Source organism: Pyrenophora tritici-repentis, chromosome 5 (assembly GCF_003171515.1).
Source record: "Pyrenophora tritici-repentis strain M4 chromosome 5, whole genome shotgun sequence".
Taxonomy (NCBI): Eukaryota; Fungi; Ascomycota; class Dothideomycetes; order Pleosporales; family Pleosporaceae; genus Pyrenophora; species Pyrenophora tritici-repentis.
The window spans coordinates 1,179,831-1,194,777 of record NC_089394.1 but is presented as its reverse complement, the minus strand read 5'-3'; the positions used below and the strand labels follow the sequence as shown (position 1 = coordinate 1,194,777).

General features: G+C 47.7%; 6 protein-coding genes across 6 annotated transcripts; 3 read left to right on the top strand and 3 right to left on the bottom strand.

The window, feature by feature from the left end:
- Nucleotides 1–209: 209 nt before the first annotated feature.
- On the top strand, nt 210–1,413 carry PtrM4_104340 (DNA-pol-phi domain containing protein; the record flags this gene model as incomplete). Its single annotated transcript, XM_001938320.2, has 4 exons — nt 210–320; nt 366–705; nt 754–1,081; nt 1,128–1,413. 4 exons carry the CDS (start codon nt 210–212, stop codon nt 1,411–1,413), a joined length of 1,065 nt encoding a protein of 354 aa, XP_001938355.2.
- Nucleotides 1,414–2,213: 800 nt separating this feature from the next.
- Nucleotides 2,214–4,409, top strand: PtrM4_104330 (Dimer-Tnp-hAT domain containing protein; the record flags this gene model as incomplete). Its single annotated transcript, XM_066107553.1, has 4 exons — nt 2,214–2,264; nt 2,309–2,962; nt 3,012–3,635; nt 3,687–4,409. 4 exons carry the CDS (start codon nt 2,214–2,216, stop codon nt 4,407–4,409), a joined length of 2,052 nt encoding a protein of 683 aa, XP_065962002.1.
- A 3,354-nt stretch (nt 4,410–7,763) lies between these two features.
- PtrM4_104320 (esterase) lies at nt 7,764–8,669 on the top strand (the record flags this gene model as incomplete). Its single annotated transcript, XM_066107552.1, has 2 exons — nt 7,764–8,036; nt 8,094–8,669. 2 exons carry the CDS (start codon nt 7,764–7,766, stop codon nt 8,667–8,669), a joined length of 849 nt encoding a protein of 282 aa, XP_065962001.1.
- A 1,441-nt stretch (nt 8,670–10,110) lies between these two features.
- On the bottom strand, nt 10,111–10,952 carry PtrM4_104310 (Lipase-GDSL-2 multi-domain protein; the record flags this gene model as incomplete). Its single annotated transcript, XM_001936186.2, has 3 exons — nt 10,111–10,195; nt 10,249–10,855; nt 10,910–10,952. 3 exons carry the CDS (start codon nt 10,950–10,952, stop codon nt 10,111–10,113), a joined length of 735 nt encoding a protein of 244 aa, XP_001936221.2.
- Nucleotides 10,953–11,684: 732 nt separating this feature from the next.
- PtrM4_104300 (aminoglycoside phosphotransferase) lies at nt 11,685–12,485 on the bottom strand (the record flags this gene model as incomplete). The annotated part of the gene is made up of 1 exon (XM_001936187.2): nt 11,685–12,485. The coding sequence occupies one exon, from the start codon at nt 12,483–12,485 to the stop codon at nt 11,685–11,687; it is 801 nt and encodes a 266-aa protein (XP_001936222.1).
- A 528-nt stretch (nt 12,486–13,013) lies between these two features.
- On the bottom strand, nt 13,014–14,708 carry PtrM4_104290 (FAD dependent oxidoreductase; the record flags this gene model as incomplete). Its single annotated transcript, XM_001936188.1, has 4 exons — nt 13,014–13,640; nt 13,692–13,998; nt 14,049–14,491; nt 14,547–14,708. 4 exons carry the CDS (start codon nt 14,706–14,708, stop codon nt 13,014–13,016), a joined length of 1,539 nt encoding a protein of 512 aa, XP_001936223.1.
- Nucleotides 14,709–14,947: the final 239 nt, after the last annotated feature.

Below are 14,947 nucleotides of genomic sequence, written 5' to 3'. Positions count from 1 at the left end.
AAGGAATCATCGATGTGTTGATCATTTTGGGTAATTTCCGCGTTTTCGCGCTAGCGCAGGCAGCAGCGCACGGACCATTTCTAGGTGAGCATAATGCTGTCTACCCATTTCTCCAGCCCCTGACGCCCAGTAACTCCCAACACCTAATAACTCTCTTTACTACATTGAAAACACCCCATTTACAACAGCGCATTATCACAGTCCCCGCCATGCCTGTCGCGAAAGAGCAAGTCGGCGACGTACCTGAAGGCCTAGTTCCAGCCATCAAACTTGAACCTCCGCCTGGGTTCGAACAAGATGAGTGGGAGCAGCTTACCGATGTAATAATCACAGCCATTTATCACAGCTTATGCTAATATAAGCAGGGATTTGCGTGTGAAGCTGACGAGATTGACGGTATCTTAGATCAAAGAGGTAGTGGGGGTTCACGAAAAGGCCGACCTATCAATTTGAGCGTCCCCTATACTGGCTCTCTGAGTGGTAGCGCCTGTGCTATTGCTCAACGTGAACGCAAAGCTCTTTTCGATAAAGAGGAGAAGGTACTTGAAAGCGTTAGAACAGCCGACCACTCCGCGAAGTACCAACTGAAGAAATCGCTTTTGCAACAGCCTAAGTATAAATTAGCAAATAGTGCTAGACAGGCTAAGCTGCTAGAGAAAGAGTGGGATATACTTTCAGAGAAGCGGTTTACCCAGAAAAAGTCTGGTAAGTTATCACAGCTGTTTATCATAGACATCTGCTAATAGACTATAGCTGAATGGCTAGAGACAAACCTAACTCATGTGCATCGTAAATGGGATGCGATCACTAAGCAGGTGGATATGAGAAAACACGAGATCACGATTGCGAAAGTGCTTAGCAAAGATGACAAGCCCACCCATGACATTAGTGGTAGAGGAATAGCAAGAATTTACGGCTCAGGTGGTGTTTTGCAAAAGATTCTTCGAAAGACCTATCAAGAAGGATTAGCAAAGCTTAACAACAACGACTTTGAGAGCAAGGAGGCTAAGAGAGAGTTTGAGAAGTTCGTGGAGGAACTTACACCTGATGAGATGAAAGTCGTAACTGATAATGACTGGCAGTAAGTTTATCACATCCTTTTATCACAGAGATACTAATATAATAAGGCAACGGGAGCCACCTAGCATTCTCGACTTACTTGGTGACGCTGATATTGAGCTGGAGGGTGATAAGCCGTACGTTAAAGGTGACGATAGCGATGAGTGTGAAGAAGAGGTTGACTATGACTCTGATCTTGAGGAGCATTTCAATTCACTTGAAGACGAGTACGAGGATGACGACCAGTGGGCTGCTGTACAGAAGCAGGCAGCGCTTGAGGAGTCTGAGGAATCTGAGGACTCTGAGTTTGAGGGGTTTCCGGATTCTGATGCCGCTTCTGAGTCTGATAATTAGAGTTTTAGGCTAAGACACTTTCAAGCATTGAGGGATAGTAAGCAGTTATCACAACCAATTAACACGGATTATTGCGCCATATAATCTTAACTTAAGATTGTGATCTGTCATTTATGCAGATTAATATCCGTGCACTCCTGACGATCTCTGTGTTTACTATGAGGCATTAAAAATGATATTCCGCTAGTAATATGCCAAGGTTTCAAGTTAAATTACAGGCGTCATAGCGCAAGCAAAGCTGAGAGGAGCGTGAGAAGCCTTGAGTCCTACATCCAAACTTAAACTTCTCAACTTTTTCCTATTGTGTGCTACTACTATTAATGCCTTATTCTACTACTTTCTAGAAGCGATGGACATAGCTGCACAGTCTATTGAGCTTATGCCTAATCCTACTAATATTGAATTTCCGGAGGACCTCAACTGTTTAAAAATCAATTCTCCACAGGTTACAAAGGGGGGTGACAGGAGAACGATTGGATTAGTGAAATATCCAAATAATCGTTTTCTGCAAGATTATAGTGTAAGTGAGATCTTAGGGACATGGACAGCGTGGTGGAGTAATACTAGCTGGGGTATAAACCCTAAAAATGATAACCCACGATGGAACTCTCCTACTCGCTATGGCACAGTATGGTTACGATTTGGAGAAGCTGCTGAGCTTCGAACTGGCCACCCCTACGTGTTCTGCTACAACTGTAGTCTTGCACTCCAGCATCCAAATCTAGGTGGTATTGGGACAAAGCACCTTATTACTCATCTTAAAACAAAAAGCTGTCGAAATGTCCTTACTCCTATTCATAATGAGGCAGACTTATCGGCCTCTACTCTATCCCAACGTCAACAAAGAAACAGTACTTCATCAATACCAGCTTACACTACTACTACCTTTGAAAAGGAGCTTGTACGGGTAGTAATCGACAGCAACTGGTCATTCCGAACAGTTGAACGACCATCTTTCCATCGATTTCTTCGGTTCCTTCGACCAGATACTGTGATAATTAGTCGTTGTAAATTCAAGACGATATTCAAGAGTCAACATGAGGAAGCAAAAAGGTCTATCCTTCGAGATCTTGGAAAATCAACAAAGATCTCAATCGCCTTAGATGCCTGGTCTGCAGCTAATCACCTCTGCTTTCTTGCGGTAAAGGGTTACTACATTAACAAAGACTGGAAACTTCAGGAAAAGCTACTTGACTTTCTCCCTATGCGCGGCAGGCACACCGGTACTTCTATGGCAGACGAGGTACTGCATATTCTTCTGGATACAAAGACCAAAACCCAGCTTCTAGCTATTACTTGTGATAACGCTAGTAACAATAGCGTACTTGCTCGCACTCTCCAGTCTAAACTCCAAGAAGTCGACATTCAGTGGAGTGCCAGAGAAAACACTATCCCTTGCCTTGCCCATATTATCAACCTCGTTGTCCAGGATATTATCCGACACCTTCGGCTAGCAGCAACTACAGAGTTAGGAGCAAGGGATACCCTACAGAGACGTCATATACAGGACATTGAGACGCATATTTCAGTCCCAAATTCCCTTCGCAAGGTATTTCGCTTTTAACACATTCATTTATCACATACTAATAATAGACTAGATAAGGGCGATTTGTATCGCTATTGACGTATCACCTCAACGCTTTGAGCGGTTTATTGCGGTACAACAACATCTACCGCCAAAGGAGCGATTATCTGTTATCCGCGACGTGAAAACCCGATGGAACTCAACATACGACATGTTAGAGCGCGCGCTCAAAATCCAAAAATATATTGATGAATGGCTTAAACAAGAAATCTTGCTAAGGCCAGGTAGTCACCTGGATAGCTCTCTAGACAACAATCAAATGGCTGAGATTGATTTCCGGGATCTTAAACGCCTCCGCTTATCTTCGACTGAGTGGCATCATCTCGAACTCGTTACTGAGATGCTTAAACGGTTTAAAACAGCAACTAGCTTCCTCAGCCAGAACGAGAAGCCCCAGATTCAGTATATTTGGTTAATGTACAATCGACTGTTTGATTTCTTGGACAAAATGTCAGAGGACCTAGATGAGGATGAAGAAAATCAAGATGATAGGGAATGGCTAGACGTAGTACGAGCTGCAGCTGACAGGGGTCGTCTAAAACTGAGCAAGTACTATTCGAAGACAGACGCAGAACGTGGGTTCTTGTTTAATTGTGCCACTATCCTTGATCCAACGCAGAAGCTTACAGCATATGAAGTATGATTATCACAGCTATTTATCACAGTCACGCTCTAATTACGCTTATAGGACGATTCATGGGAGCCACAGTACAAGCATCTCTACCGAGGCCAATTTCTTGCTTACCTTGATCGTTATGATAATACGGACGGGAGAGGTTCAACCCCAGGCTCTAGCATAGTCAAAAGGAGGTCACTTGGGAATGAGTGGTTCAGAAAGCCAGCTCCTCCCCCTACATCAGCGTTAAACAGCTTTTCTTCCCAGAACTCTTCACTAGTAGAATCAGACAAGACAACTGGCCCAACCCGCCAAGAAGGAGAGTCCTACCTTAGTACTGCCTGTGTAATGACAGATGACTCTTTCGATATTCTAGAGTGGTGGAAGACGAACGAGCCTACCTACCCACGACTATCCCAAGTGGCGAAGGATATACTAGCAATACCAATTGCTCAGGTTGGGGTTGAAAGAGTTTTCAATGTTGCTAAGGATGTTATTGGTAGTCGGAGGCACCGACTATCTGCCCGGACAATACAGCAGATAATGGTTCTTAAGGATACAATATCTCAAGAGGAAGAACAGGGTCTAGACTACCTAGTTGCTCAATTAGGGGAGGATGGAGAGCCAATTGACGAGGTTAATGATCTTTTTGAGCTTCCAGCCTCGTTAGAGCATACCTTCGATATAGATGAGGAGAACCAGACTACAGAAGAAGAGTCGGAGGAAGAGGTCCAGGAGGAGCGTCAATTGCCACCTCGAAAGCGCCAGCGTCCTCAGCGCTACCGTGATAATTAGCTGTGTTAATATATCTCGTTTTATGTATCTACTATATCATCAACGTGTACACATTATCTTAATTAAGTGTTGTTCCGTTAAAGTACCCAAAAAATATAACCCAACCCCAACCCAACCCAACCCAACCCAAGCCCAACCCTACCACTTGGTCTGTGCGACCCCAGCCCAGCCCTAACCCATGGTCTGTGCGACCCCAACCCAACCCTAACCCATGGTCTGTGCGACCCCAACCCAACCCCAACCCAAGACTGGGTATACCCAACCCATTTGCCAGCGTAGACGTAATCTTAAAGTCCTGCAGCGTTTTTATAATAACCTTATGTGGTTGTTGGGATAGCACCGATCAGATTCGTTCAAGAGTGGGATTATTGATTGCTCTAAGGATCAGAAAGATCAGAGGGCTAGTCCGGTATTTGTACATGATGGATCAGTCCCCTGGCACGGATCCGGAGTCTCAAAGACCCGATCCGATCACGTGAGCACCCGACGTCCAACATCAAGTCCATTTCCGCGACACCTTAGCTATCCTCTTGCTACTATAAGCGCCTATTAGCTAGGGCAGCGCTATAGGTAAGTCCTACAGGTCGCCTCTACTGTTAACAAAGTGCGCAACGACGCCTAGAAAGCCACGCTTGCTGTCACGATACTCTAGCTGGGCCATACTTCGGTAGGCCTCGGGGACCCCTTCGGAGACCCATCGGCCCGAGCCAGCCACAGTCACGTGCCATAGTCGTATATAGCATCTCACTGAATCCTTGATTGCTCCTCAAGGATTCGTCTTAATACAAGCCTATACCTACATCTCAGTGCCTGTTCGAATACTCCTTACACTTGCCGCCCTTTATCGTCTATCTATTAAAGCTAAGGTGTACTTTTGTCAGATATTCACTCTCGTCTGGAATACTGATGAAATAGGTAATGATGGTGATAATATTGATGATTGATTGTGTCTTTGTTCTGTCTACGGTTGTGGGCACACCTAGGGGGTGCCAAGCCTTCCTGTGATCCGATTGGCTCTCACAGATGCCGGGTCGCGCTAGTCTAACCCAGAGTCTGTACGCTCTCATCTTCAACAGTGCTATTATCTGACAACTTTGCTAAGCGCCTGCGACAGTTACAAGATAACGCGGGGTTTTAGGTATTTATATAAGCGTACAACGTACTAGGAGATGTTTACATAAGACATCTAAAGCGCTCGCTCCGCTAGTAGGTTAGAAGTTTTAAGGAGGCGTTAAAAAGCTGGTGTTTTAAACTTAGAGAGAGGGTAATTGTTCTTAATAAGCCAGCTAACAGCTGCTAGCTAGAAGCGCTAGGTATTAAAGCTAGCGAGCTCGTTAGCCACCTTCTGCGACACGCTATTGTTGCCGTCTTTAAGCAGGCGTTATAGGTAGGTGTCGCAGCAAAGCTCCATTTCATACTTGCTCGGTGACGGAGCTCCGACTACGCTGGTAAATGGGTCGGGGTTGGGTTGGGGTTGGGTTACCTTAATAGGTAATGACTAGTTCCAAGTTAGCCTAGTCATTACCTATTAAGGTAACCCAACCCCAACCCAACCCCGACCCATTTACCAGCGTAGCTCCGACACCGAGCTTGCACCTTCCCTTTGTAGACTAGTACACAGCAGAGCTCGCATATAACGAGCTCTCATCTCATAGATAGTAAAACAATGATCTTCATCCCGATTATTCCTAAGCTCGTACTTGCAACACTAGGTAGATTTTACAGCGGCGGCTGACTTGCTGTGGCTATGCCCGCGCTTAGGCAGCTCTAAGTATCGCTGCGCTGACGACGTTAAGAGCGTCGTCTTATATATACCGACTGTGAAGGTCGTCCGAAGATGATCTTGGGTTGGTTCTCGGGGATAGAGTGATGCGATGGACACGAGGGTGTATAGCACGATTGGTAGATCGATATAATATACGGGGAGTTGAGAATCAAGTACTAATCCTTAGATTTCAAAGTTGAACACAATGAACCGTAAGGGCTCATTGCCTATTGTTATATACTAACGAATGTCCTATGTCCTATACGTCCTACGTTGTCCTACACTGTCCCATGCGTGGGACATCGTGGTACATCGTGGGATTCCTTGGGACACACGTGACATGTCCCATGGTGGCGTTCCGCCAAGCTTTGTGGGATGCGGGGCAGGCTTACGTCATTGGTCCTTGTACACCTTTGTACGCCTTTGTCTGAGAAGGGATTCCGACAAGGTCTCCATCCTTCTGCCCTTCATATCTTGCACTGTGTCCTCTCCTTAGGTTCGTAACACCGACGTCGGTATCTGTGTACTTATGCTCGTAGCAGTGACGGCACACGAAGTATAGCTTACTTAGGTCCTTTAGCAGCGCAACGCTGTAGCTATAGCGATAGATCTAGCTCTTGCGCGACTTCTGTGACGAGAGCGGCTTCATATACTTGCGTAAACGCCCCTAATCGACTCCCTTAAAGTCGTCTATAAGGCTCGCGTCTAGCGCCTCTTGCAAGATCTTATTATCTAGGGCTGCCGCCGACGAGGCTGCTGTTACCCTCTCGCTGCCCTCGGTAGGCGCGACGATAGCGTCTTCAGGCCGTAACTTGCGTGGTTGCGACTTAAAAGTTGAAGCCTAGGATGCCTCTACGATAGCTCTGCGAGGCGACAGATGCGACGGCAATAGCGATAGCTGACTATTAACGGCTATAGACTGGCTGACAGTGCCGCGGGCGGTAGAAGATTTAACGCGTTTCTTCGGGCGAGTAAGGTTATCAGAGGCGCGTTTCGTAGGAGGCATAGCGGTGGCAATACGATAAGGGCGACGGGAGCAAAAAAACGACGCGATAGTAGGTTAATTAGGTAGCTAGTGGAGGGAGTATAGTGTTGCAGAAGTTAGGCTAATTACGTAGTAGTAGTGCGACGACTACAACACTAAAAATATAGTTATCGTGAGATCGCTCCTGCTCCAAAACGAGCAGCCTCACGCGCTACCTTAATCAAGCCCATCAAGCTGAACAATCAAGCTGACCCTCCTCAGCTTGGATTGCTAAAAAATTAGTATAGTTGAGCTTGACTTGATAGGATTGGTAGTTATCAAGCTATTAATTAAGCGCTTGCAAGCCGCTTGATTGTTGACAAGTCTGATCAGGGCAGCGTTGAAACTTTTACGCTGATTGGGTGCAGCCACGATCCATTCAGAAACTCAGCCACGCCTTAGCGACTTTGGTGCTTCTCCTGGCGACAGGCCTCAATTAGGCATAGGACTCGTGAAATTGATTTCACGGCGCTTAAAGTAATCACGTATTATTATACCCAAAAGCATAGAAGCGCGCAAAGAACGTCCTGCACATCAACCTCTGCTTCAAGGAAGTCTCTGGAAAATGTCGCCCTCAAATAAGATAGCGCAAGTTCCCTCTCCGCCTCTCATCGTCCCACCTCTGCGAGACCACAAGACAACTCTGATAATTCTCCACGGGCGCGGCTCTACCGACGAAAAGTTCGCTGAGCCACTACTCAAGCATATTGTCTCTCCTTTATGCACAACCACAAGTTCGAATACGGGATCATTACAAAAAACCGAACCGCCAAAGTATTTCCAAGACTACTTCCCAGATACAAGATTTGTCTTCCCAACTGCGCCTCTGCGAAGAGCTGTAGTATTCAAGCGGAGCCTCACGCATCAATGATTCGACAACTGGTCTTTAACACAGCCAGAACTCAAGCAACACTTGCAGTCCCAAGGCCTGCGCGAAACAAGCGCCTTCTTACATGACTTGTTGAAGGAGGAGATCAAGACTATAGGCGCAAAGAATGTTGTCTCTATGGGACTCAGTCAAGGATGTGCAGCTAGCATTGTATCGACGCTGTTATGGAAGGGTGAGCCCTTTGGAGCATTGGTCGGCATGTGTGGCTATTTGCCATTCCGCAAAGGCATGCATGATTCTGTGGAGGAACCAGAAGATGAAGATGACGATGCGTCAGTAAGGTCAGATGAGGATGCGGAAGACATGTTCGAGAAGGCTGTCGGATGGCTGGGTGAGGAGCTAGGGACATGCGGGAGCGTAAGCGGGGAGCATGATCAGCCTGCAATGCAGTCGATTCCTCTCTTCATGGGCCATGGGATTGACGATGAGAAGGTTCCATGTAGGATTGGCAAGCTGGCAGCAGAATTCCTGACTACTCTGGATGTGAGTGTCACATGGAAGGAGTACGAGGGGTCAGGCCACTGGTATTCTGACGACATGCTGCGAGATGTTGTCGAGTTCCTGGAAAACCTGGAGGCATAGCTTAGAATTCGACTAGTGAAGAAGCATTACCGGAATTTCAGATAGGATTTAAGACTGTTTAATCTCACAAATCTTGTATAACTAACTGACTTGATAAACGCTAAAAGGATTGCAGCCTTTGCAACCACAACATGGGACTATACACTGCCTTACTATGATTATCCTGACATTTCGGACTTGCCATGCCATATTCCGATCGACGAAATTTTGTGGAGACAAAATGATGCTTCCTCTTCGCGTGTGGCGGCCATTGGTCAGGTGACTTAAGGTCAATGCTTTCATCCTGGTGCGGCGTTACGCTACGGCGTAGTCATCAGTGTCACATAAGGATCTAAATAAGCTGGAGAGGGCTGTCCAAGCTGTGCCACTACAGCGTTGTCAACGATGGACATGCGACGCAATTGAGGCGCTTGAAAACAAGAAAATCATTGAAGCCGGGGTATCTGAGCATTATCGTACTCTTATTGAGCACAGTCCTCATGAGAACGTAACTTGCTAAGGGATTAGAATTGGTGGCAAGGAATATGGCCAGGGGATGCTTGTACATTCCTCATGGCGTTTCCTAGTTTTGAGAAGTTGCTGTATCCAAATATAGAACCGTCATATAGATAGGACCTCTTAATGTATGCAAAAACTGCGGTCGTGTTGAGAATACAGTCCGTAAGTGACTTGGTGGTATCAAGCGGAGGAGTAGTCACATGATTGGTGACACGTGCAGGTGGGTCCTAGCGGGGAGCTTGGACGCAGCTGCACGCAACACGGATCTACGAACGTGTGAATAGCTCCTTAGTCAATACAATACGAGTCGTACCACCACTACCGTTGTGCCTTAGAGAGCGCTCTATTAGGTAGTCATACTACTACTAATAGTGCCAGCTTTTCAATAGGTCGTATATTTCTTCCAAATGCAGCCATGTTGACGTATTCATCCGGCGTCTAGAAAGTGTTTATCAGAACGCGATGCAGACGACGACGTCCGCACGTGCGTGATATCACCTGTGTTATAGACGGTTCTGAAATAAGATTATTGAAGACACCGAAAAGTAACTCTTTACAGACTGTTGAGCAAATGAGGATAGATGTATCAGGTCATTTCTGACGTTGTACCTTCCACAGCCGATCTGCCCCGTCCAAGGATGCTTAACCGTATCACCAAATACGGCAGATAGTTTCCTAGTTTCCAATTTAACACCCAATAGATTCTTTCCTGGGAATTGTGAGTTCATTCACTAGATGGGTTACAAGTTGGTCTTCGAGGCTCCTGGATTACTTCGTTCGCCTTTATAACGCTATAAATAACTACTTAGTACGAACAAAATATCAAGTAGAAAATGACACAATCTCAGAGGGTCGGGGTTTCTGAATAGATTTTGAGCTCTCATTTTGCGATAGCTATCGTGCATAGGGCTAGCAAATCATATGTACCTAGACCTCACTACAATCAGGCAGGCGCCGGGATAGAACCGGCAACAGCCTTGATACCAGCATTCCAGATACTACCCATGCGCGAGTATCCAGCAGCGTTCCTATCAACGAGTTAGACACAAGATCTATGAAATCATGCAAGAGTCAAACTCACGGGTGCAGGTTATCGCTCAACTCCGAGCTCGTATTGAGGACGTTCATATCGACAATCGATACCTTTGATCCCTTGCTAACGCGGGCCGCAACGATAGCCGGTAACGCGTTGTTGAAGGTCTTGATGTTCGCATTGAGACCTGACTGCCTTGACGGAATGATCTTGGCCACAATAACAACAGCGTTGGGGACCGCCTTCAGAACATCGTCCAGTAAGAGTCCCAATCTCCTAGGCGCATCTGAGTCCGGTTCTGAAGCAGGGTTTCCTCGGTTCAGGTCGTTGGTTCCGGCATGCAGCAACACGACGTTTGGGCGAGATGCTAACCCAGCGGAAGCAACGTTTCGGATCTGACTGATGGTGAAGCCAGAGTGGCCCTCGTTGTCCTTGTCTGCCATCGTTCCGGACTTTTGGCTGCCGACAAAGTCAACGGTGTAGCCGGAGGACTTCAGGTCGCTGAGCAGGCGTTCACGGTAACCGTTCGATCCCCCACCGTTGATGAAGCCCCAAGTAATGGAGTCGCCTAGGGGTAGGATCCTCAGGTTTTTTGTTTGGCGTGCTTCGAGGACATTGCGGGACTCGTGAGGGAGAGCGTTGACAAGGGAGAAGACTGGTACATGTTAGCTACATATGCCTGAGTATCCGATGGATGCGAAAGGCCTACAGAATGCAAGAATAGCAAATGCCGAAGCGAACCGGTTGACCATGTTTGACAACATCTTGATGGTATTTCCAGGTTTTGTCGATTGCGCGAAAGCGACGGAGGTAAGCGCGTCCTTTTGATGTCACCGAGCCAGCCAAGCTTACAGTAGTTCGAATCTAGGCGATACATGCTCTTTCGAGATGGCACACATGGCCCAAATTTCTCCGCTAGTTTGATGAGGCCGAGGAGCTAACGCATGTCATTCCTCATCAATTCGTGACAGATGTCCAAAACAAGAATCTTCCGCGGCTGAAGATAATATAATGGAGTCCTGTGGCTGCTGCAATGCGACGGTTTCACACGCCCCGGCCGAGCGATAGGTGGGGAAATTGAAACACGGTTATTGAGAAATCGAGAAAAGACCTATGAGTATCGAATTGAACATTGCCATTGGCCCGAGACACTCTGGAGTTCTTCCAAGCTCCTTGTTTCTTGGCTGAATGTTTCGATGCGGAGAACAATCTGGACAGATGGCCCTGAAATCTCCCCGCATCCTTGCCCCACAGCCGCTAGCCGTTCCTGGCTTGAGTCATCGTGTCCAGATAAACCACAGTAACTAAACCGACGGGTCTCCGTTTCGCCGTCTTTCGCTTCAGTTGCATCTTCTACATCTACGGAAAGGACGCGATGTCACGATTCCCGTGCAGAATTGCGCGACTTAAGACTGTACGGCTGATCCTGTAATGATGACGCTACACTGCAGGCCAAAGATTCGGATGGCAGTGACATCCATCTCTTACCAAGCCCCAAAACTGAATACATGCTGGCATATGGCATTCTCCAAGGGATAGGGCTTGAGTATCTTGTTCACCGCCCGGTCTTTGATCCAGCTCTTTTCCCACGCCGGCCTGAAGAAAGCTTTCGCATACTCCCAGTACTCGGGATAGTAACCTGAATACTCCCAATCCAGTACAGAAACAATATTGCAGTCCTTTACCAGTATGTTTCTTGGCGATATATCTCCGTGCGTAAACACTATCTCGTGATCTTTCATCGCGAGGACCATATCGCAAACCGTGTCGCCCCAACCGCTGATCATGGTGTTCTTGAGCGCTTTGACGAGACCTTCATTGAACGATGCTTCGTCCTCGTAAGGCCCATGCCCACCGATGTCTTGGTCAAAGACTTGATCGAAGCAGAACTTTCCATCGACGGATCCGATAAATGACCCTTTCAGTTCCCGGAGCTGTGCGAAGTAGCTGTGCAGTTGTTCGATGATCTGCTGTTTTTGGTCGTTATCGTATGTGTCCCAGACATCTAAAAGGCAATCGCCCTCGATGAAGTCCATGACGATTGGCACGTCGCCTGTCGTGGGATCGGTATATACGTTTTGATCCTCCGGCACAGGAATAGTCGTCTTTTCACGGACCATCTTCATAGCAGCCGCTTCACCCAGCTGGGTCATGTCGCTAGTTTTCACCACTGTCTTCTCATCGACCTTGAACACTGGGGCAAACTTGCCGCCCAATTTGACGGCATTATCGAATTCTTCTTGAGTAATGACTCTCTCTTTTGGTAAATCAGGTGTTGTGGACATCTACCTGGAGGCATCAGTACAGTCCAGAGCTCAATCGTCTGCACATGGGCTGCTACATTCTCGTCGCAAGAATTTGCCGCCCCAAAGTCATGTATGAATCGAAGACTTGCCGTACAGTGACTGTTGGCGTTTGAAGACAGGTGATGGATGAGCGGATTGAGTGACGTGTTTTGGCCGCACCTCAGGTTGTTAACTTACCGGTAGGGTACCTAGGTAGGCAGCAGGATGTGCCCTCGCCGCTTCCGTTTACGTACTAGCCCCATCTGCGCAAATCCCCATCTACCTAGGTAGTTTACACAAAATGTTTCTTTCTGCCGCGCATACGATACGTAACGTACTACTACTATTGATCACGCCATTGCCATGTGCGGGGCACTTAGGTGCTACGGGGGAAAAGAAGAAGGCGACGGGTGTTGCTGATGGCACCAGAAGACAGACCCAATCACACTCTGCACACTCGAATATCACGCTCAACAGTCTCATCGGGACCATCGGGATCATTGTCTTCATGTCATTGAACAACTGTCTCTACAAGCTAGCAGTCTCCTGATAAACAGGCAAGCTCTCAAATTTCTTACCACCAAGTGCCACAAGAACCCGCGGAGTATTAGCAAACGGCTTCTTCGCACTCGCGTTGCATTGTGCTGCGAAATCCCTCGCAAACGCCTCAAGGTTAGTATTCTGAAGCCTCGCAATCCTCTCGGCTGTGACCTGGAATGGTTTCGGCAGTGGGGGATACGCCGCGGCGAGATGCGGCTGACTGTGTTCAAAGCCAATAGACTCAATCACAATAGGCGCGATGTGGGCAGCTGTAAGTAGAATGCGAGGCATGCCGTGTCCAGCAAAGCCCGCCGCCATATAGTGTCCATCACGAGATGGTACGGGACCGACAAAAGGGAACTTGTCTGCGCTTTCGGTTTGTACACCCGTCCACGAGCCGCCTTCGTTGTCCTCCAAGCTAAGCTCCGCGACGGCTGGACCAGGCCAGTTTGCAATGTCTGAAGCAGGCCAAGTTCTGGCGAATTGAGGCGTTCCGACAATCTGTCGGTCATTGTCATCGCTTAGAAGGGTTTCTTCTGGCATGTGACAGAGGAGTTGCCTGGATCCTCCAAAGATGATGGTGTTGTAAGGTGGAGGGAGTTGAAGATGGTAGTTCTACTGGGGGTGAGAAGGGCGTCTTTTGATAGAGGGTAGGGGAACACTTACGTTGACGACGCAATCCCAGTGCTGAGCACCGGTATGCTTAATAAAGTTCGGGGGTGCCTTTATAGCAGCGATGTTGGTCCGGTCCGGTACAATGAGTTTAGTAAATTCGGGCAGGAGGTGTGATGCCCATCGGTTGGTTGTGTGCACTACTGTCCTGGCACGGATACTACCCCGCTCAGTCGTGACGGTGATCCAGCCATTGTCATCCCGTTCTGAAACTTGCTCAACAGGCGTGTGTGCCTGCACATTCAGATTCCCCTTCTCCAAAACGATGCGTAAGAGCGCATGCACAAATTTGTATGGCCAACTGGGGATATGTCAGACGCTTTTAGTGCCACATAGATAGGAAGAACTGACATTTGACCGGCAGGATGTGTTATCGCCCCAAGAGCTCCCTTCATCTGCGAAAATTCTTCTGCTTGGCGCGGGTCCTCGATGAGCTTGCATAACTTGACGATCTCGTTGTCTTCCCCTTGGTCTTTCCGCATAGCTTCCAACGCGCCTTTTAGTCGTGCCCATGCATCCTCAGTCATGGCAGCATCAAAGGTCTCTACAAACTTGAGACACACTTCTTCAGTAATTCCTTCCTCTTCAGCAAGCTCTTTAAACGCAGACAAATGGGCGAATTCATGTCTGATGAGATCCATTGCGCCATCGCGACCGCATTGTTTGGACCATTTGGGATATCTAGAATAAAGGTGTGGTCTTAACTGTCCTCCGTTCCTTCCCGTTGCAGCACCACAGAGCTCTCGAGCTTCAAGCAGAATTACTTTGGGCTGTTTTGGGCTGTTCTCCGTATACTAGGCTTTCATTAGAGTAATCCCATTGATCAGGTACTCTGATGCAGCCACGGACCTTGTGAATCCAATAAGCTGTGGACGCGCCAGCATAGCCGCATCCTATGATTGCTATATCGGTTTCCGCTGGTAACAATTCGCTTGATCGAAAGTTGCGCAAAGGCGACTCGGCAGCTTCGATCCAATAGGACTTTGTGGGGTTAATCTTGGGCAGGACCATGATGGGACGTTGGAAAATCAGGTTGTTGGTGTTTGGTGTCGCTCACCGGCACGTCTCGACTATTCATAGATGAGCACCATCATCTCCCCTGAACACGTGATGGATATTTGCAAGAACGCGTCTCTGGGTAAATCAAACGGCTACGTACGCGTACCCCGGTCGATGGCGATAAGCTCTCCACCAAGGTCCGGAAATGCTTGTCGATCCACCGGCCCGGTTCATTAACTATTAGTCAGTCA